The 27,112-nt window shown below is 34.9% G+C and overlaps 1 protein-coding gene and 1 pseudogene across 11 annotated transcripts in view; one reads left to right on the forward strand and one right to left on the reverse strand.

The window, feature by feature from the left end:
* SUPT3H (SPT3 homolog, SAGA and STAGA complex component) overlaps window positions 1–27,112 on the reverse strand; it is a 532,460-nt gene that overhangs the window by 255,110 nt on the left and 250,238 nt on the right. For 10 of the 11 annotated variants that reach the window (XR_002521342.2, XR_004184558.1, XM_017957910.2 and 7 more), the window contains one exon: window positions 21,658–21,742. Coding sequence is in view for 6 of the 11 variants with exons in the window: in XM_017957910.2 (XP_017813399.1) it covers window positions 21,658–21,742 (85 nt within the window). In the remaining 5 variants the exon portion in view is untranslated. Of the gene's footprint in view, window positions 1–21,657; window positions 21,743–25,432; window positions 26,504–27,112 lie in introns of those variants that run through there. The other variant, XM_021936739.2, reaches the window with a different exon arrangement.
* On the forward strand, window positions 13,768–15,010 carry LOC103883702 (annotated as a pseudogene).

Raw genomic sequence — 27,112 nt, forward strand, 5'->3', positions numbered from 1 at the left:
AGTTGGTACCATTCCTTCTGAAACTATTCCAATCAACAGAAAAAGAGGGAATCCTCCCTAACTCATTTTATGAGGCCCACATCATCCTGATACCAAAGCCTGGCAGAGACACAACAAAAAAAGAGAATTTTAGACCAATATCCCTGATGAACATCGATGCAAAAATCCTCAATAAAATACTGGCAAACCGGATTCAGCAACACATCAAAAAGCTTATCCACCATGATCAAGTGGGCTTCATCCCTGGGATGCAAGGCTGGTTCAACATTCGCAAATCAATAAACATAATCCAGCATATAAACAGAACCAAAGACAAGAACCACATGATTATCTCAATAGATGCAGAAAAGGCTTTTGACAAAATTCAACAGCCCTTCATGCTAAAAACGCTCAATAAATTCGGTATTGATGGAACGTACCTCAAAATAATAAGAGCTATTTATGACAAACCCACAGCCAATATCATACTGAATGGGCAAAAACTGGAAAAATTCCCTTTGAAAACTGGCACAAGACAGGGATGCCCTCTCTCACCACTCCTATTCAACATAGTGTTGGAAGTTCTGGCTAGGGCAATTAGGCAAGAGAAAGAAATCAAGGGTATTCAGTTAGGAAAAGAAGAAGTCAAATTGTCCCTGTTTGCAGATGACATGATTGTATATTTAGAAAACCCCATTGTCTCAGCCCAAAATCTCCTTAAGCTGAGAAGCAACTTCAGCAAAGTCTCAGGATACAAAATTAATGTGCAAAAATCACAAGCATTCTTATACACCAGTAACAGACAAACACAGAGCCAAATCAGGAATGAACTTCCATTCACAATTGCTTCAAAGAGAATAAAATACCTAGGAATCCAACTTACAAGGGATGTAAAGGACCTCTTCAAGGGGAACTACAAACCACTGCTCAGTGAAATAAAAGAGGACACAAACAAATGGAAGAACATACCATGCTCATGGATAGGAAGAATCAATATTGTGAAAATGGCCATACTGCCCAAGGTAATTTATAGATTCAATGCCATCCCCATCAAGCTCCCAATGAGTTTCTTCACAGAATTGGAAAAAACTGCTTTAAAGTTCATATGGAACCAAAAAAGAGCCCGCATCTCCAAGACAATCCTAAGTCAAAAGAACAAAGCTGGAGGCATCACGCTACCTGACTTCAAACTATACTACAAGGCTACAGTAACCAAAACAGCATGGGACTGGTAGCAAAACAGAGATATAGACCAATGGAACAGAACAGAGTCCTCAGAAATAATACCACACATCTACAGCCATCTGATCTTTGACAAACCTGAGAGAAACAAGAAATGGGGAAAGGATTCCCTATTTAATAAATGGTGCTGGGAAAATTGGCTAGCCATAAGTAGAAAGCTGAAACTGGATCCTTTCCTTACTCCTTATACGAAAATTAATTCAAGATGGATTAGAGACTTAAATGTTAGACCTAATACCATAAAAACCCTAGAGGAAAACCTAGGTAGTACCATTCAGGACATAGGCATGGGCAAAGACTTCATGTCTAAAACACCAAAAGCAACGGCAGCAAAAGCCAAAATTGACAAATGGGATCTCATTAAACTCAAGAGCTTCTGTACAGCAAAAGAAACTACCATCAGAGTGAACAGGCAACCTACAGAATGGGAGAAAATTTTTGCAATCTACTCATCTGACAAAGGGCTAATATCCAGAACCTACAAAGAACTCAAACAAATTTACAAGAAAAAAACAAACAACCCCATCCAAAAGTGGGCAAAGGATATGAACAGACATTTCTCAAAAGAAAACATTCATACAGCCAACAGACACATGAAAAAATGCTCATCATCACTGGCCATCAGAGAAATGCAAATCAAAACCACAATGAGATACCATCTCACACCAGTTAGAATGGCGATCATTAAAAAGTCAGGAAACAACAGGTGCTGGAGAGGATGTGGAGAAATAGGAACACTTTTACACTGTTGGTGGGATTGTAAACTAGTTCAACCATTATGGAAAACAGTGTGGCGATTCCTCAAGGATCTAGAACTAGATGTACCATATGACCCAGCCATCCCATTACTGGGTATATACCGAAAGGATTATAAATCATGCTGCTATAAAGACACATGCACACGTATGTTTATTGCAGCACTATTCACAATACAAAGACTTGGAATCAACCCAAATGTCCATCAGTGACAGACTGGATTAAGAAAATGTGGCACGTATACACCATGGAATACTATGCAGCCATAAAAAAGGATGAGTTTGTGTCCTTTGTAGGGACATGGATGCAGCTGGAAACCATCACTCTGAGCAAACTATCACAAGAACAGAAAACCAAACACCGCATGTTCTCACTCATAGGTGGGAACTGAACAATGAGATCACTTGGACTTGGGAAGGGGAACATCACACACAGGGGCCTATCATGGGGAGGGGGGAGGGGGGAGGGATTGCATTGGGAGTTATACCTGATGTAAATGACGAGTTGATGGGTGCAGCACACCAACATGGCACAAGTATACATATGTAACAAACCTGCACGTTATGCACATGTACCCTACAACTTAAAGTATAATAATAATAAATAAATTAAAAAGAAAAAAAAAAAGAAAATGAGAGTTATTTATCTGTGGATAGGTACATGGCTAAAATACATTGAATGTAAATCTATTTCCATAATTATTAATAAATAAAATTTAATATTTAATATATCAGTAATAGTGAACACTAGGTGTCAGTGTAAGAAACGGAAAAATATTTTTAAAAACCTGTTGTTTCCAATCAGGTGTATAACAATAAAATCAAAAGCAGCTGTGACCACATTTACTTATAATTACATAATTCAGTTAACAAGCCAAACTTTCTTTCAAACAAAAATTCCTGTTCCAAAACCATCATGAATTTAAAGTCAGATTAAGCTAATTATTAGAAGTTACAAGTCTTTTGTAACCTCGGTTACACAAAGCATAGCACATTTTTACTTTTAAGAATATATATTTGGAGAAAGTTCTACTTTTAGGAATTTTGAAATGTTAAAGTGTAGAACTATTATACTGCATTATTTTTGTTGGTTATTTTTCAAAATAATAATGTGGATGATTAATAAATGATACTGAATTTGAAGCTTTTCCCTAAACAGAAGTTTCTCACATAAATTTCAAGTTATCAAAAGTTAAGATGCTTAAAGGGTCAATTCACAAGAAAAAGGCACATGAACTTGGGAAGTAAAATTGCTCCTCTCAAAATTTTAGTACCTATAAATTTTCTAAAATATAAATGCTAATATTTATATTAAAAATATCATCTAATAACTTTACCAATATTTCAGATAAAGAGTTTTCTCCACAGATTTTGAGGGTAAATGCTTTTAAAACACAAGTTTTAAAAAGATTATTATTAGCAATAATAATAAAAGGAAATGTCAACATCAAAATGGTGTCCCTAGTTTTACAAAGAGGCACTTCACAAACAATTTACAAATACATAGTATTACTTAATTTACACCTAATAATAATAATTTTAAAAATCTATACTCATTTTAGCACATTGGTCAATTTTGGGGGCTTGCGCTCTCTCTTTCACCCACCTATTTATCCATTTATCTGTTTCACCTCCCTCAAACTCCACATTACTATGTACTTAGGAAATCAGGTAATTTTCAAGAATGCTGGGAAACTTCTTCATACAATATTCTTAAAACCATCAAGTATGAAAAAGGAACAAAACAAAACATAGAAGTCGCCACCTAAATACACTGTCTTAGGACTCAAAGATCATTTAGGAGAATATTCAAGGATTTGCTAGATAAAAATAGGCGCTTTTAGTCAATGCTCTTATTTCAATGATAGTTAAGTTCTACCGAATTACAGAGATAAAATGAGAAGGCATAAAATTCATGGAAAAGCTTTCTAAGTCTCCAGGATTGAAATGAATTAAATTTAGATCACTCTGTGTCTGCAGGTTTCTTCTCAGGGACATAAAATCAGGTGGGAACTGACAAGGAAGGAACAGGGAAACTCATGTATAATAATTTATCTCAACTGGTTTTTAAGAATGTTAAGGTATCTAAGAAGATTGGCAATAAAAAGTAGAGGTAGGATAAATAGTGACAAAACTGTGTACGGTGTGACATTCTAAAGCAGAAAAGTGGCCTCAGAAACACTGCATGCTATGAATCTTCAAGCTCTCTTTCTGTCTCTTAGTGTCTTTGCCTTTGACACTTTGTTATACCAAATGTCAAAAAAATTTTTGGCTGCCATTAATCCTGTTCCCACTGGCAAATAATGTGGACCAGTGTTAGGTAATTTACATACATTATCTTATATAATGCCTATGATGTAGGTAAAATCCAAGAGATGACTAAATGAGGACTTGGATTAAGGAACATGCTCAACACTATAGAACTAGCAAGTTATGAAGCCAAGATTCAAATCCAGCCATGTTTGTCTCCAAAAAGATTCCAGTCTACAAGCATTTACCAACTCATGGCTCACAAACCCTCTGGGTTTTGCAAAAGTAATCAGCGGAGTCACAGCTAGAACAGTGATTAGCAAATGAGAATATACCAAGTTAGTACAAATAAATGTACTAACAACTCAGTATCTCTATCAGTTTCTCACTCAGATAAATACTGACAGCTGTCATGGTGGATTTGATTGTTATATGATTTTAAATTCATTTATTCTCTGTGATACAGAATTTAATTTATACTCATACTGAACTATTGTTTACAGGTAGTAAGTATAAGGAGTTGAAGCTAAAACAAAAGAATATATAACAATTACACTAACTTTGTAAATTTGGTATCTTTCTTTACCAGAGTAAGCTGTATTCATCCAAAGGAAAGTAGAATTGAGTATATTGAGACATGGACTTCAAAATATCACATGAATGGAAAATATAGTAGCAAGTAGACACAATTTAGCTTGTTGTTTATCCATATCAGAAAGATTTTATAGCAAAATGCTTGCCAAGAGTAGCCTATAACATTTTCCTTTAGTCCCCCTTAAAACAAAAGTAAAAATATATAGGTTTTAAAAAACATCCCATTAATTTCAAAGCATTATGTGTAAGAATTCCAAAAACAGCAGTTTTGTATCATTCTAATAAAATTAAATTTCAATCTATATGTTACATTTCTTATTTCAGTGATGTTCTTCCCTTTTATAATCAGGACTCAATTTTTCTCTTCCCAGGATTCCTCAGTATCCTCTTGGGTGGTGTAACCCATTTCACTTGTAACCAGGTCTCTTTGCAGGCAAACACAGTATCTCCCTGAAATGCCATTCCCCTTATTCTAAAACCCTTCTTCTGCATCTCTCATCAGATTTTCAAATTCATTTCTAAAACCATCATTTCTCTCCCAAATCTGTCCTTTCTGACCTATTTCAATTCACAAATCTGTCATTCTCCCAATTGCTTAGGAAATATCTCTGACTTGCTCTCCCTTATCTTTTATTTAACCTTCCTGGCTCTGAATTCCTGAACACATGAAATCTTGCATATTGCAGCTCTACATTTTTTTAAATCTAGGATGTGTTAGTTCAGAATCTGTAACCACGCAACTTAGAGCTAGTAACATCTTTTGCCTAAATTCTGCAATATCCTCCTTATAACTGACCTCTCCAGAAGCAGCATCTTGAGTCTTTCACAGTTCGATATAAAATAGCCAGGTTATTCTATCCACTTTACTTACTATGCCACTTGCTAAAATTTTTAATTGTCCCCAGCTGTCTACAGAATTACATACAAATTACTCAGTTTGAAATTCAGTGACCTTGAAAATTGGTCCCAAGTGTCTTTTTCATCACCTTTCTCCATCATACAATTAAGAAACATAGATCATACTACAACTGGAAACCCATATGCCTTGATCAGAGGTGATATCATATAAACCAATAGCTGAATTTGGTTCTTGGCATAAAATGCAAAAGCTCTGCAATATAGCTGACATTTTAAAATAGGCATTCCACTTCTGACAACATCATTCACATCCATTCTGAAATCCAAACAGGGGGTTAGCCATTAATCATTACTATGTTAACTTATTATTCACACAAAAATATTATACTTACCGAAAACAAAGAAGCAATTGGTTTTGAAACTCAGTGTAAATAAAAGGATAATTTATTAATTACCATTCTCTCTTTTGGAGAACAGCCATTAGGTCTTTAATACTGACATAGATAAATAACTTCCTTCTTGTCTTATAAAAAACTTTCATTTCCTGACTAACATAAAAGAGGACAAATAAATTAAATATGTTAGAAATGGGAAACTGAATTCCAGTATTTTCTTTATTCTCACAAAAGAGGCATTTGAAAATATCCCCACCTGATCTCCGATTTTTATGAAAATGCAGGGAGTTTTTTATCCACCATGATAGAAGATACCAAAGTTATTTAGAAAAAGAGTATTAATACTTTTGCTTTTAACGAAAAAAACAAATTAAAAAATATTGAGTTCCTACTAAATTTAATGTACTCATTGAAACCTTATTCTTATCAGTGAAATCAACTGCTTGCGTATTTAGAAAAAAGGGCAGTATTTGATTTTTAAAGCCTGCCATAGACAAAATAATTGAAAAGGATAAAGCTGAGACTTTTATGATGGGAGTAAAAGTTAACTAATGAAAAAAACTATTATTCTTTTAAGTATATGTGAACCATAAACATTTTATTAGGAATACAGTTATTTTACTTCTTGTATTATCATCAAATCTTACATCAAGTCTATTGATCTTCTTAATAAAAACAGTCTACAAAGAGAAACTTCAGCGCTCAAGGAAAAATGATTCTACTAAAACTCCTCTTCTTAAAGTTTAATACCAAAGCAAGCAATAATATGGTTGATTTCTGGAAAGTTCACAATAGTTTAAATATCCTTTTCAAGTATGTTTAAATTCCTTCTTTCTTATATATTGAATTACTTTTGTCCAGTGGTCTATCAAATGATTCCTATTTTAATGTTATGAAATTATAACTTATGCCTACATTATGTTTTGTTGGCCATTAACACCATTTCTCATGTTAAAGAATGCTATTCTTTCTCTCTGCAAACTTCAAATATGATGAATATTTATCATAGACTTGAAACCGAATTTGTATTTTCCATACCAAAAGAAGATTGTGCTTTACCTTTCGTGGCACTTCTCTTTTTCAATCACTTCTTTTTCAACCACTCTTCACTAACTCTTTGCAAAATGTAAATACTACTCTGAAAACAATATTCTTTTTACTGCAGAGAACCACAGAATACTCAGAATTAGAAAGGACCTTACAGACATACAGTAAATTCAGTAAGGTAAGTATCCACTAAAAAAACAGCATATTTTCTCTACTAAGGAAATCCCCAAACTGTCTAGAGAAGAAATGGTTTGAATTCCATATCTGCTGCTTATAAGCTATGTGACTGCGGGCAAGTTGCTTAATCTTTCTGTTCTTCAGTTTCTAAACCTATAAAGTGAAGAGAGTATTTTCTAACTCTCTAGGTTTACTGGAAGTAGTTAGTGAAATGTTTCTTATGAGTGATGCCACTCTGCCAAAGAGATACAAACACAGAAAGTTTTAAAAACATTTTTCCCTTAATTCCTTAAGGATATTTGCTAAATTATGGAATCTTTATATACAGTTTTGGGGAGAAAAAGGTTTTGGTCATTTAAAAGTCTTTGGTCATTACAGTTATGGGGAGAAAAAATTTTTGATCATTTTTATATAAATAAAATATAAATTTTATATTTTATGTTTTATATGGCTACAAATATCAATAAGCGTACTGGGCTAAATAAAACAGAGTGATGTTCTCGGCAATCAAAAAGTTAGGAGGCTTTTGATATTTTAATATATATTTTCTGGAACATACTTTACATTATGTTTTACTTGTAAAACAACGAGATAACCTATAATTGTGTGTATTTGTGTTTTTAGCAATTATTTTATCTCGGCTCTACATTGTCACAACTTCTTGCTGTTTCTTATCAGCATCTGCCTGATTAATTGCCTTGGCCTTTCCCATTCCATTTTCCTCCTATTCTACTGCAAAAAAACCCAAAAAACACATAAAGAAAGTCTTAAATACATTCAGGATACTGAGCATGATTTTTACAGTATTTGTGCTGATGTTTATTACTTAATGTCATATTCTTAGTTAAATTAGAAGTGCAAAGTTAGTAAAAATTTTACTGATAAACCTCATTTTCAAAGTTAGTCTTAAAACATCCTGAAGATGTTTTTTTAAGCCTTTCTAATTGACATATTTATTTAATAGACTTTCTCTTTCCATTTGATTACAAAATTTGAAGTTGGCCAGGTGTGGTGGCTCACGCCTGTCATCCCAGCACTCTGGGAGGCTGAGGCGGGTGGATCACCTGAGGTCAGGAACTCTAGACCAGCCTGGCCAACATGGTGAAACCGTGTCTCTACTAAAAACACAAAAACTAGCCAGGCGTGCTGGTAGATACCTATAATCCCAGCTACTCGGGGGGCCGAGGCAGGAGAATTACTTGAAACTGGGATGTGGAGGTTCCATTGAGCTGAGATCGCGCCATCGCACTCCAGCCTGGGGAACAAGAGTGAGACTTCGTCTCAAAACAAAACAAAACAAAACAAAAAATTGAAGTCAATTTTATTCTAGTGCTTCAGATATAAATATCTTTTGAATTTCAGATTTTATACATATACTTAGAGTTTCATAACAACTAGTAGAGAAGTCTCTGAGGACAGTTAATATATGCTTGGGAAACTAAGAATGTGATTTATAAATTCACTCAGAGATGTGAGAATGACTAGAATTGAAATTATCAGCATAAATAATTTGTTCCCTAACACAGTGTAGTAAAATAACACCCCTAATAAAACATCACAATGGATGTGAAGAGTTCATATCAGAATCTAAAGGGATAAAAATACATATTTTACAAAATAATTATATGTTCTTCAAGGGTAGAAAAATATATAATACTGAGATCTGAGAAATAAATAAAAGTGCTAATTATATTTTTATAAAAAATAAGATAAAGCCAAGCTAGGTTAAAATTTCATAAGTTAAAAAGCTATATAGAAATGTTTTTATTTAAAACCTGGAAAATGGCCTATATATACAATAAAATAATATAAGCAAATTCTTTAGAAGATGGCCTCACACATGGTAGATATTTACTAACTGTTATTTTCTTCTTTTCGGCAGAAACTTAACACTAATCAAGACTAATGGCAGCAATGGGGAAAGAAGACGTGGAGTTATGGATAAAGAAAAGACATTCAAAGATCTTGGAAAAAGAACTGGAAAGTGGAAGTTTTAAACAATCTCTTAGTTCAGATACAGAGGAGAAAAGAAAAACTGATAAATGAGAATAGAATACTTGGAAAACATCTGCCAAATCAAAAAGCACAAAAAGTAAGAACAAAGAGAGAGAGAGAGAACTTGATGTATGCTAATCAAGATGGGAGACTGAACAGTTACTCTCCTCAGATATGTTTATTCTTCATTACTTTTTGTAATTCAAGATTATTAATAATCTCAAAAATAATCCAGAGAATAGATTCACATATGAAAGCATAGTTCAACAGACTGAATGGCTTACTAGTTGTCGGGTAGATTCACACAGAAAAAAATCTAATATGATTTTCAAATGGAAGGTTAGATAATTATGTTCTATGCATAAAACAAATTATATTCTACTCATATTTAATTGAGTAGCAAAAGCAGCCACACAGTCATCAGAAATCATGACAGTTTTTGAACTTCATTTAAAATTGGATATTATCAAAAGCATAATATAGACTCAGTCACACAATTTCAAGTTGGCACAAATCTCCGCCTATCACAATTAAGACATGCAATTCAATCTGGAGAGTGGGAGTTTTATAAAAAGTTTGCATCTCTCTGGTAAATCTGAAATACTTGGAACCTAAGCATTTATGAGAAATTTTAGCCTGAACTAAAACATTCAGCACAGACTAAAAATCCAAGCACAGCACAGGATACAAGTGGCTAGAACTTAGCTTAAGTCAAGGGATAGGAGTCTAGCAGACCAGTGGGGGAAAAAAAGGAAGAACTTTTAGGGAGAAAAGCCTGATGCAAGAAAAGAAACACAAATGGAAAGGTGAGAAGATGCTATTTTATATCTATGCTAAGAAAACCAAGTAACATAAGACAATACTTGTAATTTACTGGAAGTGAAAACAATTTATGCTCCGAAATTCTGTGACACTGAAGTAAAGACTGCTTTTCAAAATGAATTGGTTAGTGGGATACACTACAGTGGGAAAAAAATATGTTAAGAGTGGGAGAAAAGACTGGGAATTCCTTCCCGGTTGGTCTTCTGTGTCATGCCTTTAGCAAACTCTCCATGGCAACTGGTAGGGAAAATGTAGCATAAGAGGCATTCTACACAGAATATGCCCATTTTAAAAACTAAGTATCAGTCAATAGTTACTTATTATTTTTTTAAAAAGATAAGTGTATTTATTGAAGCATAAGGTAGTAACATATGAGAGAAAATAAGACTAATTTAAGTAGAAGATATTAGGAGCAATCAATTACAAACAAGTAGTGCTATACAGAAATAATCAGGAAATTTTCCATAATACTTATTCATAAGAAGTAAAAATGAAGAAAAGTAATCAGATTTTACCAACACAAAATGTTCTATTTTGAACCACTCTGTACGCGGATGTGACCATACGTGTGTGTTTTCCCCAAAGCAGGTGTGTTTTTAGTCTGTTTATTCTAAACATGTGCTTAATTTACTCCACAGTACCAGATAGAAAGGCCAAGAATTTCTTCCCAGATGGTATTTGTGGACTACTTCATATCCCATTCATGTAAACACAGAGTGTGTTCCGGTTTGCTGAACTACATATACATGCTCTGGCTTAGTACAAAGTATGAATGTTTAGTTAGCAAGAAACTGTTTCCATCCTATGATTCATTAGGTCCCCATGGTACCCCTGCTTCCTTTATTTTATGCAATCACAAATTATATTAGTTTGTCCTATTTTGATAACCCTCATAATTGAAGTTCTACATGGGAAACTTTATTACTATTTTAAAACACACCAATAAAACATTACTGAGGTGGCATAAGTGACAGCCTCACAGAACTGGTGATGAGGACAGAACAGAGCTTTGCATGAACTGCTTCTACCAGGGAAATTAAAAAGCATTACAGGAGGGAGGGGTGAATTCAGTGCATTTTAATCCACATGGGAGATTAAGCCATAACTCTTCACATATACAAATTTGTTCTTCATTACTTTTCATCATTAAGGAGAATTAGCTAAACATGAGAAATTGGTTCTGATGTGAAAACTAGTATAATCAACTGAACAGCTTACCAGTGACTGGCAGATTCATACAGTGAAACTCTAATATGATTTTTAAGTGGAATGGTAGATAATTATATTCTATGCATAAAATGTAGTGATTCTTTCGATATTTAACTTTGAATGAACAGAGAAACGAAAGCAGCCATACAGCCATCTGAAATCATTAGTTTTTGAACTTGAAAGAGATATGGACAGCATCATAATACCAATTCAAACATAATTTGCACTTGGCACAAATCTCTATTTACTTCAAATGTGATTTAACTCAACCTGGAAAGTGAGGGATAAGGAAGCTTAGGATATGAAAAAGTTTGCATCTCTCTGGTAAATGTGAAATTCTTGGAAATTTTCTAATCAATTTCTCATCTCAATCATGCCATGAAATAGCCCCATTATTAATAACAATAGCAACTATTACTACTGTTACTAGTAACCTAGAGAAGGGAAGCTCTTAATGTTCCAGGAATCCCATTAAGTCCTTCATATATATACATATATATATATAATATATATATAAAATCTTTCTGATGCTTTATAACTACAGTAAAAAGTAATTAGCATTGCAACATAACAAAATAAGAAAACTAAGAGTTTGAAACCTTTCTCTAGTGAAAATTTCTAATTTGTATTGCATTGAATCATATCAAATCACCAATATTCAATCATTCATAGCCTGTAAAAATGTCAATTTCATTTGGCTCAAAAGGGCTGGTTTAAATAATTTCTCAAGTGTAATTCAACTTTAAAATTCTATAACTTTATTGTTCTAATTTGTTCCTGTAGTAAAATTGAAAGCATTATATAGATTTTAGATGACATATTTTCATTATTTAACATACTTTATAATCTATGTGCAAAACTTCAGGGAAGAGCAGTCTATTCAGGCCTAAGACATCCACAATTTAACAAGTGGAAAAGAGTGGAAGAAGGTGAAATTACTTAAAATGAAGCACAGGCCTAGGTGAAGCACTGGATGAGAATTACGGGTCAGATGAGAGGATATAGATTCCACATGGCAACAACAGGTCAAAGAAAGAGGAGACGAAACAAATGATTTAAGTAAAAACTTCTAAATGTAGTTTATTGCCAGTCTTACTGTAGTATTCCCCAATGAAACAATATGTACCTACTGCCAAAATGATCTAAAACATGTCCATTATCATTGGCAGTTGATATTCAACAAAATATCAACACTAGATATTCAATAAAAATCTGTATTGACTAAGGGAGGTATTTTTTTTTAAATGAAAGTGTATCATAATAAGCCTTGTCAAAAACACAGCTGTACCTACTTTGAGGCGCTATATTCTATTCTGATATATATCAGGAGATAACAGCTAGAAATATATTTATCCATAGTCTCAAAACAAAATTTTGAGGAGCCAAAAGGACTGACATAACTGATCCTGAAAAAAAATGCTGTAGGACAAAAAGAGTGTAGTATAATATATATCAGGCATCAATCTTGTGGAACTTGTTATCCTATACATAGTGAAATGATGAAAAGATAATACTGATCAAAGATGGACTTCAAAAATTTTTGACTGACAGAAATATACAATACACAAATGATCTAACAGGAACTATTCAGGTTGAATTTGGGGCCGGGATCTCAGAACCCCACTTTCTTCTCTTCCTCAAATAGGAGGTATCCCTGAACATTCTTTTGAACACTGGTGTTTCATGGACCATGCTAATTGAAAGCCACCGCTTTAGTCAGGAAGTTTGCCACAGGACACAAGTGTCAAGCCCAGCCGCAAGTTTTCTGGCTTCCCAGAAACTCTGAGAGAGAGAAGTCCATGCCCTCCAGGAGAAGTGATGATGGCTCACAACTTCTTGAGCTGCCACAGAAGCAAAAGCAGAAGAAGGTGTGATAAAGGGGGGCATCCCACCTAGCTTAAGAAGGGCTGGCACAAGGGAACCCTATGCAGGCTGTGAGAGGCTCCCAGCCACTTGCTGATTTGTGAGAAATTCAACTGTGGCCTCATAAAGTCATGCCACTGACGTCTCAAAGAGATCCACTGTCACAATTACAAGTGACTATAGCCACAATGGGTCCGCAAAGGTTCCTGCTATGCAAATGCAAATATTGATGAAGGTAATACTGCTGTTCTTCTACACAATAGTACCAACACTCATGTTTCTTCTATCTCTAATGATAAAAATATATATACTGTATAAAAAGACATACAGGTTTTTATAAACTGAAAGTCTCTCCTTGTATCTTCTTCTCTCCAAACTCACTCTCTTCTTAGAAAGACCTATCATTAACAGGGAAATTAATTTCATACTGGATAAAGACACTTATGAAAAAACTGGACTGCAAGGTCATCCATTTCATTATTCTTGCAGAAAAATCATGAAATTTGGGGCTGGGTCTGATAGGATTGTGGCGGTCCTCTCTTCCACCTCAATAGCTACCACTGCCTCCAGATGCTCCAAAGATGGTGATCTCTCTGGGTTCCCAAGCTTACAACAAACAGAACTGGGAGGGGGCGGACTTTCTTGTTCTGTGCCAGGAATGTCTTGCAGAAATCTATACATATTAAATAGCCAAAGAAAAAAGCAGGAAGGAACGCAAAATTTGTGCCAGGTCATTCAGTGTTTTGCTTGTGCCCTGGGGTCCACATGCATTTCAAGAAGACAGAAGTGTGCCAAACCTGCAACAAACTGAAGCATGTCTGTTAGGCCTAAATCTTAAGACCTAAAGCACAGACTGCCCATCCAGGTTAATGATGCAGAATTGTCTTCTGAAGGTGACCTGCCAAAGTCAGATGTCAAAAAAGAGTTCTACATGTAGAATATGAGAAACAGGGATTTCTAGCTCTGATGGAACATGGCCAGTTTGCCTGCTGGGGAAAAAGCCACACTGACCAGTGACATGCTACTCAATCCAGCTTGGACCACACCCTCCTACCAAAGGAGTAAGCCCCACCTTTGCTCCTTCTGGGTGAAAGAAGAGTGTAAGAGAGGAGAGGAATGTCCATGCAGACATAAGAAGCCTATAGATCCAGATGATCCCCTTGCCGATCAGAATATTACACACAAATATTATGGAATCAATGATCCAGAAACAGATAAGCATCTAAAGTAGGCTTCAACCATGCCCCATCTGGACCCATCAGAGGACAAGGTTATCCTCACTATATATTGGTAGTCTGGGTAATACCATTTCTGAGACAGATCTAAGACATCATCACTACCAGTTTGGAGAGATGCAGATGATTACTGTTGTTCAGAGAGAGCAGTGTGCTTTCATCCAGGTTTCCACAGGGCAGTCTGCAGAAGTGGCTGCTGAGAAGTCCTTTAATAAGTTGATTGTCAATGGCTATAGACTCAACATAAAATGGGGAAGATCCCAAGGATCCAGAGGAAAAGAAAAACAGAACAGATGGCAGACTCTGGGATCCAGCTACAGCCTATTCCAGCACTGCCATGAGCTCTTCCTCTTCCTACAGCAGCAGAAGATGCATCTGCCAACTGCTTCAACCTGCCCCAACATGGTCCTCCAGCTGTGGTGAACACTGCCCAGCCACCAGCCCCTAGTCTTCTACACCCGCAACCCTAGGATTTAGGCTACATATATTCACCTCAATGGGACCACCCCTTCCTTTCATGAGGACTCCAGGATTAATCCACTATCTATCTCATGACCCTCAGAGGATGGGAAAACATAGGAACCCCTAGCACACTATCAACACTCTGGGGCTCTATGGAAGAAAGAACACTTAAAAATTCCAATCAATGAATCTTGGAATAAATATGTTTTCCTTCCAAAAAAACCTCATACTGCAAATGGAATAAAACATGTTTTTTATGTCACATTTTGGGTCAACAGTTTATAACCTCTATTCCGATGCTTACTTCCCTCAATTCAACTCAATAAATACATGTTGAATCCTATGAAAGATTTATCATTTATTAGAGACATGAATATACAAATACATGAAGAATTCCAACCTAGGATAGGTAACTCTTCTTAAAACCCTCAACTCACTCTGGATATCAGCATTACCACTTACCATAATGTTTTAAAATTACCTTCTATGTGTTTATGTACCTGACAAAACTGTAAACTCTTATTCGTCTTTGTATCACTATAACTAGAGCTATAGTAGTGTCAATAAATAAGTGTACTAAATAAATGAATAAAACATGAAAAAGTAAAAAATACTTAATAATTTATTAAAGCAGAAAACCATTCAAAACAGTAAATGACAATCTGAAAATGAAATGATGACCTCATTTACACTTTTGTTTTCAGGATAATTTAAAAAAATTAACTTTGATGTGCAAAGAACACCTCAGGGCCATTTACATACCATTTGAGATTGTGTGGCTAAAGGCTTAGCCAGATAGGGATTCCCACATATCAGAACAAATAAAGACAAGAATATTCCCGAGAATGGTGAGTCTTTTCAATAAACGGTGCTGGAAGAACTGGATGCTTATATGCAGAAAAATAAACTAGACCCCTATCTCTCACCATACTCAAAAAACAACTCAAAATGGATTAAAGACTTAAAATCTAAGACCCAAAACTATTAAGTTACTAGAAGAAAGCATAGAGGAAAATGCTTCAGAGATTGTTCTGGGAAAATATTTTATGAAATTGACCTCAAAAGTACAGGCAACAAAACAAAAAATAGACAAATGGGATTATATTAAACTAAAAATCTTCTACACAAAATCAAGAGTTACGAGACAACCTGCAAGAAGAGAGAAAATGCTTGAATTTCTTCCGACAAGGGACTAATATCCAAGGAACTTAAAAGCAAATTAAATGAAAAATCCAATTTAAAAAATAGGCAAAAGGTCTGAATCAACATCTTTCAAAAGACCAGTTGGGTGGAGTGACACACACCTGTAATACAAGCTACTCATGAGGCTGAGGGGGGAAAATGGCTTGCACCCAGGAGTTTGAGACCAGTCTAGGCATCATAGCAAGACCCTGTACTTAAAAAAAAAAAAAAAGAGAGAGAGAGACATAAATAGCCCACAGGTACATGAAAACACTCCAAATGTCACTAATCATCAGGGAACTGCAAATGAAAACAACAATGAAATAATCACCTTACCCTAATTATTAGAATGGTTATTATCAAAAACAATGTTATAATTAATAATAACAAATGCTAGCAATGAGGAGGAGAAAGGGAATGTCTTATACACCTCTTATTGAAATGTAAATTAGTATAACCATTATGGAAAACAATAAAAAACTAAAAATAGAATTATCATATGATCCAGTGATCCCACCACTGGGTCCATATACAAAGGAAAATAGTATGCCGAAGATACAGCTGCGATCACATGTTTATTGCAGCAATACTCACAATAGCCAAGACATGAAATAACTGAAGTGTCCATCAACAGATGAATGGATATCAAGAATGTGGTATATATTCACAATGAAATACTATTTCACCATAAAAAAGAAGGAAATTCTGTCATTTGTGGCAACATAAATGAGCTTAAATGACATTATGTTAAGAGAAATAAGCCAGGCACAGAAAGATAAATATCACATGTTCTCACTGATATATGAAAGGTAAAAAAGTTGGCCAGGCACGGTGGCTCACACCTGTAATTCCAGCACTTTGGGAGGCCGAGGTGGACAAATCACCTGAGGTTGGGAGTTTGAGACCCGCCTGACCAACATGGAGAAACCCTGTCTCTACTAAAAATATAAAATTAGCTGGTCATGGTGGCGCATTCCTATAATCCCAGCTACTTGGGAGGCTGAGGCAGCAGAATCACTTGAATCCGGAAGGCGGAGGTTGCGGTGAGCCGAGATTGTGCCATTGCACTCCAGCCTGGGCAACAAGAGCGAAACTCCATCTCCAAAACAACAACAACAACAACAACAAAGTTGATCTCATAATAGTAGAGAATAGAATAGTAGTTTCTAGAGGTGAGGTGGAGAGCAAGGCATAGCCAAAGAGTTGTTCACAGATAAATAGATATTTCTATAGCATTATATAGTGACCATAATAGCAGCAATTTATTGTGTATTTCCAAATAGCTAGGAGTGGATTTTGAATATTCCCAATACAAAGAAATCCTAAATGTTTAAGGAAGCGAATATGCTAAATACCCTGATATGATCATTACACATTGTATACATGTGTCAAAATAACACACTGTACCCCATAAATAGGTACAATTATTATGTGTCTATTAAAAATGATAATAAAAGCAAAAATAAACCTGGCAGTGAGTTTTTATTTTCTACTCATATCCCCTGTACTGAACTCAAAGGGAGTATAAATCTAGGAACTGCTTACCAAGCATAGACAAAAAGAATTAAAAGAGAAGTCTTCTTCCGTGACAAACAATGGAGACCTCATGGTGGCAGAGGGTTGGGGTAGAAAAGTTTGACAACGGGTAGAATGAGAGAATTTTGGGGGGAAGGATGGAACTGTTCTGAATCAATTTTAGTTGTGGTTATAAGACTGCATATTTGACAAAACATAAAGAACTGAAAAAAGAAAACAAAACATAGATTTTGTTCTATGTAATTTCAACAAAAAATTTAATATTATAAAAAACTAACAAATATAATGTATACTGGTTACATAATATTCTACACTAAGGGAGTATCAACACTTAAAAAACAATTTGCCTATTATTTTTCCCTTTCTTCTCAAGAGTTCAAATGTACAAGTTTAACAGAGAGACAAAAGAGGAAAACGTACAAGTTTAAGGAGACAAAAGGGGAAAAATCAAAAACAGCAGCAGAAAGCAACAAGAATTAAGGAGACAGGTGAGTCACTGTCTACAATATGGGAGAGAGAACATTTTATGTCCAGGCATGTTACCTGCCAGCTACAATAAAACCAACAAAAAGTCTTCAGAAGAGTCACAATAATGTATTATATAAAATATCCACTTTAAAAAAAATTATTATACCTGAAAAAAAAAAAAAAAAAAAAAAAAAAAAAAACCAAAAGAATGACACCTAGTAAGTAAAAAGCAGAGTCAAGATAAATGGCTTCCAATGTGGTACAGTTACTGAATTTAGACTATAAATACTTCAGTAAAGTTATTATAAAGATGTTGACCAGGCGTGGTGGCTTACGCCTGTAATACCAGCACTTTGGGAGGCTGAGGCGGACAGATCACCTGAGGTGGAAAGATCACCTGAGGTCAGGTGTTCGAGGTCAGCCTGGCCAATATGGTGAAACCTTGTCTCTACTGAAAATACAAAAAATTAGCTGGGCATGGTAGCACACCTGTAATCTCAGCTATTCAAGAGACTGACGAAATTGCTTGAACCTGGGAGGTGGAGGTTGTAGTGAGCCGAGATCATGCCTCTGCACTCCAGCCTAGATGACAGAGTGAGATTCCGTCTCAAAAAAAAAAAAATGTTCAAAGAATTACAGGAAAAAACTCATCTTAATAGGCAAATGGATAAAGAACTACAAAGAGATTTAAATGAAGACTACAAAACACACACATATAATTTGTCATGACTACATGATATTCCACGGTAAAAAAAGGACTGACTTTTTGAAAATAACTGTTCTCTATAAATCTTCCTTTCCTCTAAAGAACTGACTCTGACACATGCCTGGATATTGTAGAGGTAACATAACAAAGTTTTCCTCTAGTTAGGTATATCATTCAATGTAATATTTAGTGGAATCTGGACAGGATGAATCTCACATATAGGCATCAAAACTATCATTCAAATATTAAATGGGTAAGGAGAGGTAAGCATATATTGTAATAAGAGGATCTCTCATTATAAGTAAAGGCACATACTATTTCTTGTTTATACTAGTGTAGCAGTCATAAAATAATATTCCAACTTCACTATTTAAAATAGAATATAAAAGTATGTACCCATAATTCAAAAGGGGTTTATAACCCACTAAGATACATTTTCAAACAGATACTGCAATAGAAAATACTATGGACTTCACTGAAAAAAACGCTAGCACTGACTAGCATATTAGAGATGGCAGAAAAAGTAGTAAACTTAAAGGTAAAGCAATAGGAATTATAAAAGTCAAATAAAACAAAACAACAGAATAAAAAGGGGCAGAAAAAGTTTAGAGAAACACTAAAGGCCCTGAGAGCCTTGTGAAATAATGTCAAATGGTAAAACTTATGGCTGAAAACTTCCACAAATTGATACCTAGTGTTCAACAAGAAAAATAATGATTTAAAAAAATCAGTCCTAGAGATAAAACTACCCAAAGCAAAAGATAAGGAAAAAATCTTGAGAGCAGCCAGAAAAAAACATGTTACATACAGGGGAACAAATGAATAACAGTTAACTTGTCAGAAACTAATGTAGGTCAGAAAATATTAGAATGAAATATTCAAAGAGCTAAAAGGAAAAGATTATCAACATAGAATTCCATGCAGGGAAGAACATACTTAAAGAATAAAGATAAAGATATGTTCGGATGAAAGAAACGTAAGAGACTTCATCATCAGCACAGCTGTACCAAAAAAAAAGTTACAAGGCTTCTTCAAGATGAAGGAAAAGACTGAAATGGCAACTACAATCTGTGAGAAGGAATAATGAGCATGGGAAATGGTAGATATGTGGGTAAATACAAAATAGCCCATATGCTGCTTCTTTTTTGTCTACATTCCTTAAAAGCATTTGACTTTAAAAGAAAAGTTATAACACTGTAATATAAAAATGGTAACATACATAGATTTAATATGAATAACAATACCACTAAAGAATAAATATCTGGTGTCCTTGTAAGACAGGAGGACATGTACAGAAGGGGAGAAGGCTATAGAAAGATAGAGAAAAAGAACAGTCAACCTAATATTCTACATTCAGTACTTTAAAACTGTTGTGCCATTTCATTCTAGCCTGCCTGTTTTCTGGTAAGAATTCCACTGTCTTTCAAATCATCCTTCCCCTATGATGATAAGCCTGTTAGGCTTTAAGATTTGTATTATGTTCTTATTGTCCAGCAGTTTGAACATGGATTTCTTTTAATTTGTTCTAAACAGAGTTGGCTCATCTTGAATCTGTAGATGTATGCATTTCATTAAACTTTTGAATGTTTTATATAATTATAAAATTATATAATTATAGAAAATATCCATTAACAATAGCAATGAAGAAGATAAAATAGTTAAAAAAACAAACTTAACAATAAATGTGTGAAGCTAAGAGAATAAAAACATTAAAACACAACTGAAAGACACAAAAGTAGTCTCAAACAAATGTAGATATCCCCTATTCATAGAATGTTTCAAGATTTTAAAGATGCAGTTCTCCTTAACTTATAAAATAATGTAATCTCAATAAACATACCAATAAAAATTTTTATTAGCTAGACAAGTTGCTACTAATATTCATGATGAGCAATAAATATACATGAATAGCTCGGAACATACTGAAAAAAAAGAAAAACTACAAGTAAGTTTAGCCCTAATAATCATTAAAATACACTATAAAACCTGTAATAAACAATGCCATACTAGGATATACATATACTAAACCATTAGTATAGCATATACAATGAGAAACAGATACCTATATATATAAATTTAGTATATTATAAAGAAGGCATTTCAAATCACTAAGGAAAAGATAAATTTTTAAATACACAGTGATGGTAAAACTGAGTTCCCATTTGAAAAAGGATAAAATTAGATCCACATCTCACAAAATAACAGGAATAAACAACAACTACATGAATGAGCTAAATGTAAAAATAAAATCATGCAAGGATTAGAAGGCAACATGAGTGAATTCCTCATGTTGCCTTCTAATGGTACAGGCATACCTCAGAGATACCGTAAGTTCAGTTACCCCCCACTGTAATAAAATGAGCCAAAATTTTTTTAATTTTTTAACTTTTAATTTTTGTGGGTACAGAGTAGGCATACAGTCAAATTATGAGGTTACTCAGTGCATATAAGAAATATGTTTACACTATACTATAGTCTATGAACTTGTCAACTGGCATTGTCTAAAAAATAATGTACATACCTTAATTTAAAAATAATTTATTGTTACAAAATGCTAACAACCATCTGAGCCTTCAGTGAGTCAAAACTTTTTGCTGTCATGATGACGGCTGCTGACCGCCCAGGGGAACAAGGGTTTGTTTTAGATGATGGAAATTTTCAATATCATGATTGTGTTATAAGTTTATATTATAATATTCCATGGTTGAGGCTCAGCAAATTATGCATTCAACCAGTAAATTCTGTTATATATAAATTATACTTCAATAATGCTAACAAAAAAGAATTCCAGCTGTAAATAAAATATTTTTAAAGTGTTGGGTTACAATCCTATTAAAAGAACGCAGAGAAGAGATACCTAATCAAATTATATATGTTCTTACCAGATTAATTAACTGAGTGTGTACCACATCTTCTACCAAAACTGCTGTTTCATGAAGAGGCCTTCTAGCATCACCTAAAGAATACCTGCAAAATAATTTTAAACACACCAATATTAAGGACTATAAAACTAAGAATGGCAAAAAGTGAAAGATATTTATTACATGAATCAGTTTAATAAGGAGAATATAAATTGTTTGCTCAAATGTCTGAATGGGTGTGCAATTTTCTCTAGACGAAGAATATAAAACCTTGGCCAGGCGTGGTGGCTCACACCTTTAATCCCAGCACTTTGGGAGGCCAGAGCGGGAGGATCACTTGAGCCCAAGAGTTGGTTACTAGCCTGCATAACATGGTGAAACTCCGTCTCTACAATAAATACAAAAATTAGCCAGAAGCAGTGGCAGGTGCCTGTAGTCCCAGCTACTTGGGAGGTTGAGGTGGGAGGATGGCTTGAGCCCAGGCGGCAGAAGTTGTAGTAAGCCAAGGTCATGCCACTGTACTCCATCATGGGCCACAGTCAGACCCTGCTTAAAAAGAAAAAAAAAGAAAAAAAAGAAAAGAAAGTCTTTCCTACACAAGTTGCAACTTCAAAAGAAAAGTGCAGTGTTATCTATGCTATTTCTGGATTTGTACAGTTTTTTGTTTGTTTTTTTTTTTTTTTTTAAAGACAGAGTCTCACCCCGTTGCCCAGGCTGGAGTGCAGTGGCACGATCTCGGCTCACTGCAACCTTCGCCTCCCGGGTTCAAGCAATTCTCCTACCACGGCCTTTTGAGTAGCTGGGACTACAGACTCGTGCCACCACGCCTGGCTACTTTTTTATTTTTAGTAGATACGGGGTTTCACCATGTCGGCCAGGCTGGTCTTGAACTCCTGACCTCAGGTGATCCACCCACCTCGGCCTCCTAAAGTCCTGGGATTACAGGCGTGAGTCACTGTGCCCGGCTCGTACAGTATTTTTTAAGGAGAATTTATTGTTTCAAAATGCAAAATACTAACAACTACTTCACAACACTGGCAACCAGTAAATCATGTAATCACATCCCAATTACCAATACAAGAGCTAGTAAGAGCCACATAGAAAGGTATAAAAGTGTATGATGTAATCAGCTTTGAAAATTGATAAGAAAAATTTATGTAAATACCATTGAATAAGCAGATTTTCAAGAATGGATTAAAAAGGCTGGCCTTAAAAGTCCTCTTCTTAAAACTTAAAAGTAGACTGGATGTGCAAAGAATACCTTCTTGAAAAATTTATATTTAGAGTATGCTTCAACCAGCAATAGGGAAGACAAAACCAAAGTCAGACAAGATGAAAAAACAGTTCTATAACAGAGCACTGAACCTTCAAAATTTATTCTGAAGGTATCTACCTAATCACAGTAACCTACAGTCTATATTGAACTAGTACAGAATTCAAGGTATAGGAAGAACGTGGGGACCACAAGAAAGGCAGGAAATCAGTTTGAGACTCCAATATAACATCGAGAAACCTAACATCCAGCGACGGTGTCACCCTCAATGTGTGAACTAGGAAAATACCCATTCCAGAGAATGCACTTTGCCTACCTCACCCGAAGCTTTGAGTGGCAGAGGAAAAAATATTCCCTAGGAATTGTTAACCATAAATTCACTTCCATGGTGCCAGAGTATCTGCTGGCCATATAGTATTAAAAAAAGGTCAAGCATTGATTTAAAGTGATTTATATTGATGGTGCCCACAGGTACCTTGTAGAAACAAATGCAACTCATTTCTTGAAGAACGTATTTCAAACAAATAACTGAAAGAACTCCCATGGATGACATATCAAGGACCATAAATTCAAAATCAAAATTCACTACGTGTACCAGGAATCAAGTCATCATGAATGACAGGGAGCAGGACCAACAAAACGCAGAATCAGATCTACAGCCTACACCTACCTGAATAAATAAGTATCTATTAACTAGAGTAATTCAGGTTTTAAAAGAGAAATGAGAAGTATATGTAGGACAACAAAAACCTTACCAAATGCTTAGTCATTTTTGAAAAAGCACTAAACAGAAATAGAAATGAAAAACATAATAATAGCATTTAAAAAGTTAATGCAGAAAAGTTATCAATCTGATAAAGACCATACATGAAAAACTCACAGCTACCATCCGACTTAATGGTGAAACACTAAAAACTTTTCCCCTAAGATGAGCATTAACACAATGTCCAATTTTGTCACTTCTATTCAACACAATACTACAAATTTCAGTGAAAGCAATTAGGTAAGAAAAAGAAATAGGCCGGGTGCAGTGGCTCACACCTGTAATCCTAGCACTTTGGGAGGCCGAGGCTGGCGGATTGCATGAGTTCAGGAGTTCAAGACCAGCCTGGGCAACACAGTGAAACTCTGTTTCTACTAAAATACAAAAGAAATTAGCCGGGCATGATGGAGTGCACCTGTAGTCAAGGACTGTAATTGTCATGATTAGTTCCTCCTTGTTTTGATATGTGTGTGTATATGTGCATGCATCTGCGTGTATCTTATATGTATGTGTGTATCTCCTTTACAAAATTCTACTGATTGTATTTTTTTTCTAGAGAACTTTGACTAACATAGCCAGGAAATGAAGAGCTCAATATTGAATAAATGTATTAATATAACTATATCACTTTAGAAAATGAAAAAAAACCCTACATAATCATTTCAGTAGATGTAAGAAAACCACTCAACAAAATCCAGCAACCACTCATGACAGGAAACCACATACACAGAAGAATTTAAAGCCTTTAAGAACTAAATCAACATAAGGATGGCTATTATCACCACTTTCAGTCAATATTTAAGATTATAGTCAGAACAATAAAACAAGACTAAAACTATAAAAGTATTGGAAAAGAGAAAACTACACTGTCCCTATATGCAGATAATATGAGTATCTACACAGAAAACCAAAAATTAAGAAAAAAATTATTTGAATTAATAAGTTAGCAAGTTTTCTGGCTATAAGATCAATCTACAAAAAGCCATCATTAACATAAAGGTAGAAGATGCAATTAAAAAGAAATATAAATTGGTACTAAACATCATATGAGATGGTAAAGAGACAGGAATAGTCAAAACACTTTTAAAGTACAAGATGGGAGAGTATTTTCTACAGGACTTAATATAAAGCTACAATCATTAAGACAGTATGTTATTTGGTGCAAACAACCAATAGAACAAAAAGAGAACAGAAAGTCCACAATAAAAAGCAAACTCCACAAAGGCAAAAATCCTCTGTTGTATTCACTGATACACGCATTATTTCTTTGGAATACCTGAACAAGGTTTTCCTTCCCTTATTCTAAGTTACTTCAAATGTCACTGTTAAAAAAAAAGTGTAAAGTTATCAAAGCTAAATAACTGGAAATACTTCTTTTATCAATAAAATACACAAATTGCCTAAGCTTTTATGAGGAAGTTAGACCTTTGTACTAAAAACAGTTTTTATTAGCATATACATGTAAAGTTAAGTACCGAAATCAGCTACAACGACTGGTATGAGGTATATCATTTGATGAGTATATTATTTTAATTTTCAGGGTTATTGGTACTTCAGTTTTTCTCCCAAAGCTTTTATAAATAACTTCTGCCATTGTTCCAGTGGTTTTCAGAAAACAGAAATGAAAACTGTTATACCTGGCCACAGTCACTTCCTTTTTTGCTCGGCAATGTATGTACTACTTATAAGCCACTTAAAGACAGATTAGTAATTGATACTTATACAACTATTTTGGTTTTTTTTCCCCTTTAAAGACTTACCTCCCAGTGCTATGATGTCTTGACTGACTTACCCTGGGTCTTGTCCTAATCAATGGAATCTGATACCCTGTTCATTTACATACTGTCTCGATGCCTGTAACAATACCAGTACTTCCTGACTACAGTCCACTAAAGGTCTATCAGGAAACTTTCTGAAAAGGCTGCCCCTCTCCTGGTCTCCTGCAGTAGTCTCGGTAGCTATAACACACAATTCTCCATTTTAGGAAGCACTGTGAATCTGACAGCCATGATTACAAGTAAGGCCAGAGCAACTTCATAATGATGGGGGCGGAGCCACTTACACTCTATCCTCTCACGCAAACAGCATTGGCTTTATTCAATCCTGGAATGAAATGTCTCAGTTCAAACTAGGGCAACTGACTCTGCAATCCGCTTGATAGGTACACAGTGAAAGTATGAAACAAACAAGGGCATTCATGAGATGAAGTTAAACTTTTTATTCTGTATACTTATACTGAGATCCAGGAGGATGAATCCTGAACAAAACTATTGGATACTGTTTTAAAAAGCCAGCAGAATTTATGACTAACCCTTTTAACATTTTTGTGTTATGTATATGCCCAATACTGTCTAAAATTAGGGGAGATCCTTCAAATAGACATCTATTAAAATACACAATCAACATCTAGTCATTTTGCTCTCAAAAAACAACAGAACCCCTTTTCAGTGGTTTCTAACATCAGCTTTTTAAAAAAAAAAAGAGAGAGAAAGATTTCTTAAAAATGAAGGAGCTTTACTATCTTACTTATGTTGAGCCCACATGTGACATCTTTGGTTAGTAATCTATGCCAAGATGCTACCCAAATATAGCAATACTCTTTTAATCTCTCTATAAATTCTAAAGCATCATTTCATTTGCCAAAATCTGTTGCTAACCTCTGGACCCTATGTAAATGCATGTATTTGATGTTGTGTCCATTGACCCATCCTCCTCATGTCTACATATCCCCAACTGCGAAAAGCAGTCAACTCCAAACTCTTTTCATGGCATCAACTATAAGGGGAAAATAAATACTTTTTGAACAAGTATATACAGTGTGTGTACATATGTGTGTGTATTTATTTTCAAGTTATACAAATGTATATAATATAACAAAAACCACATAAAACAAACACAAAAGAGAAATATCAAAGGAGGTAAAAATAAAACAAATGATTTTTTTTTTTTTTTTTGAGGCAGAGTCTTGCTCTGTCGCCCAGGCTGGAGTGCAGTGGTGTGACCTTGGCTCACCGCAGCCTCTGCCTCCCCGCTTCAAGCAATTCTCCTGCCTCAGCCTCCTGAGTAGCTGGGATTACAGGCACCTGCCACCATGCCCAGCTAGTTTTTGTATTTTTAGTAGAGACAGGGTTTCACCATATTGGCCACGCTGGTCTTGAACTCCTGACCTTGTGATCCGCCCGCCTCAGCCTCCCAAAGTGCTAGGATTATAGGCGTGAGCCACTGCCCCTGGCCAAAACAGTATTTTTAAAAATATATTTTATTTATTGGTGTTAGAAAATCTTTTAGCATTCACTAACATATATACATTATTGTTATCAGCATGACCAATCACCCTAGTTTGCCTGGTATTGAGGGGTTTTCCAAATTATTCTCTACCAAGTAAATCATCCTAATTAGTATTAGAAGGTCATGGCATACTTTCCACCAAAAAAAAAAAA

The sequence above is a fragment of the Papio anubis genome, chromosome 6 (genome assembly GCF_008728515.1).
Source record: "Papio anubis isolate 15944 chromosome 6, Panubis1.0, whole genome shotgun sequence".
Classification (NCBI taxonomy): domain Eukaryota; kingdom Metazoa; phylum Chordata; class Mammalia; order Primates; family Cercopithecidae; genus Papio; species Papio anubis.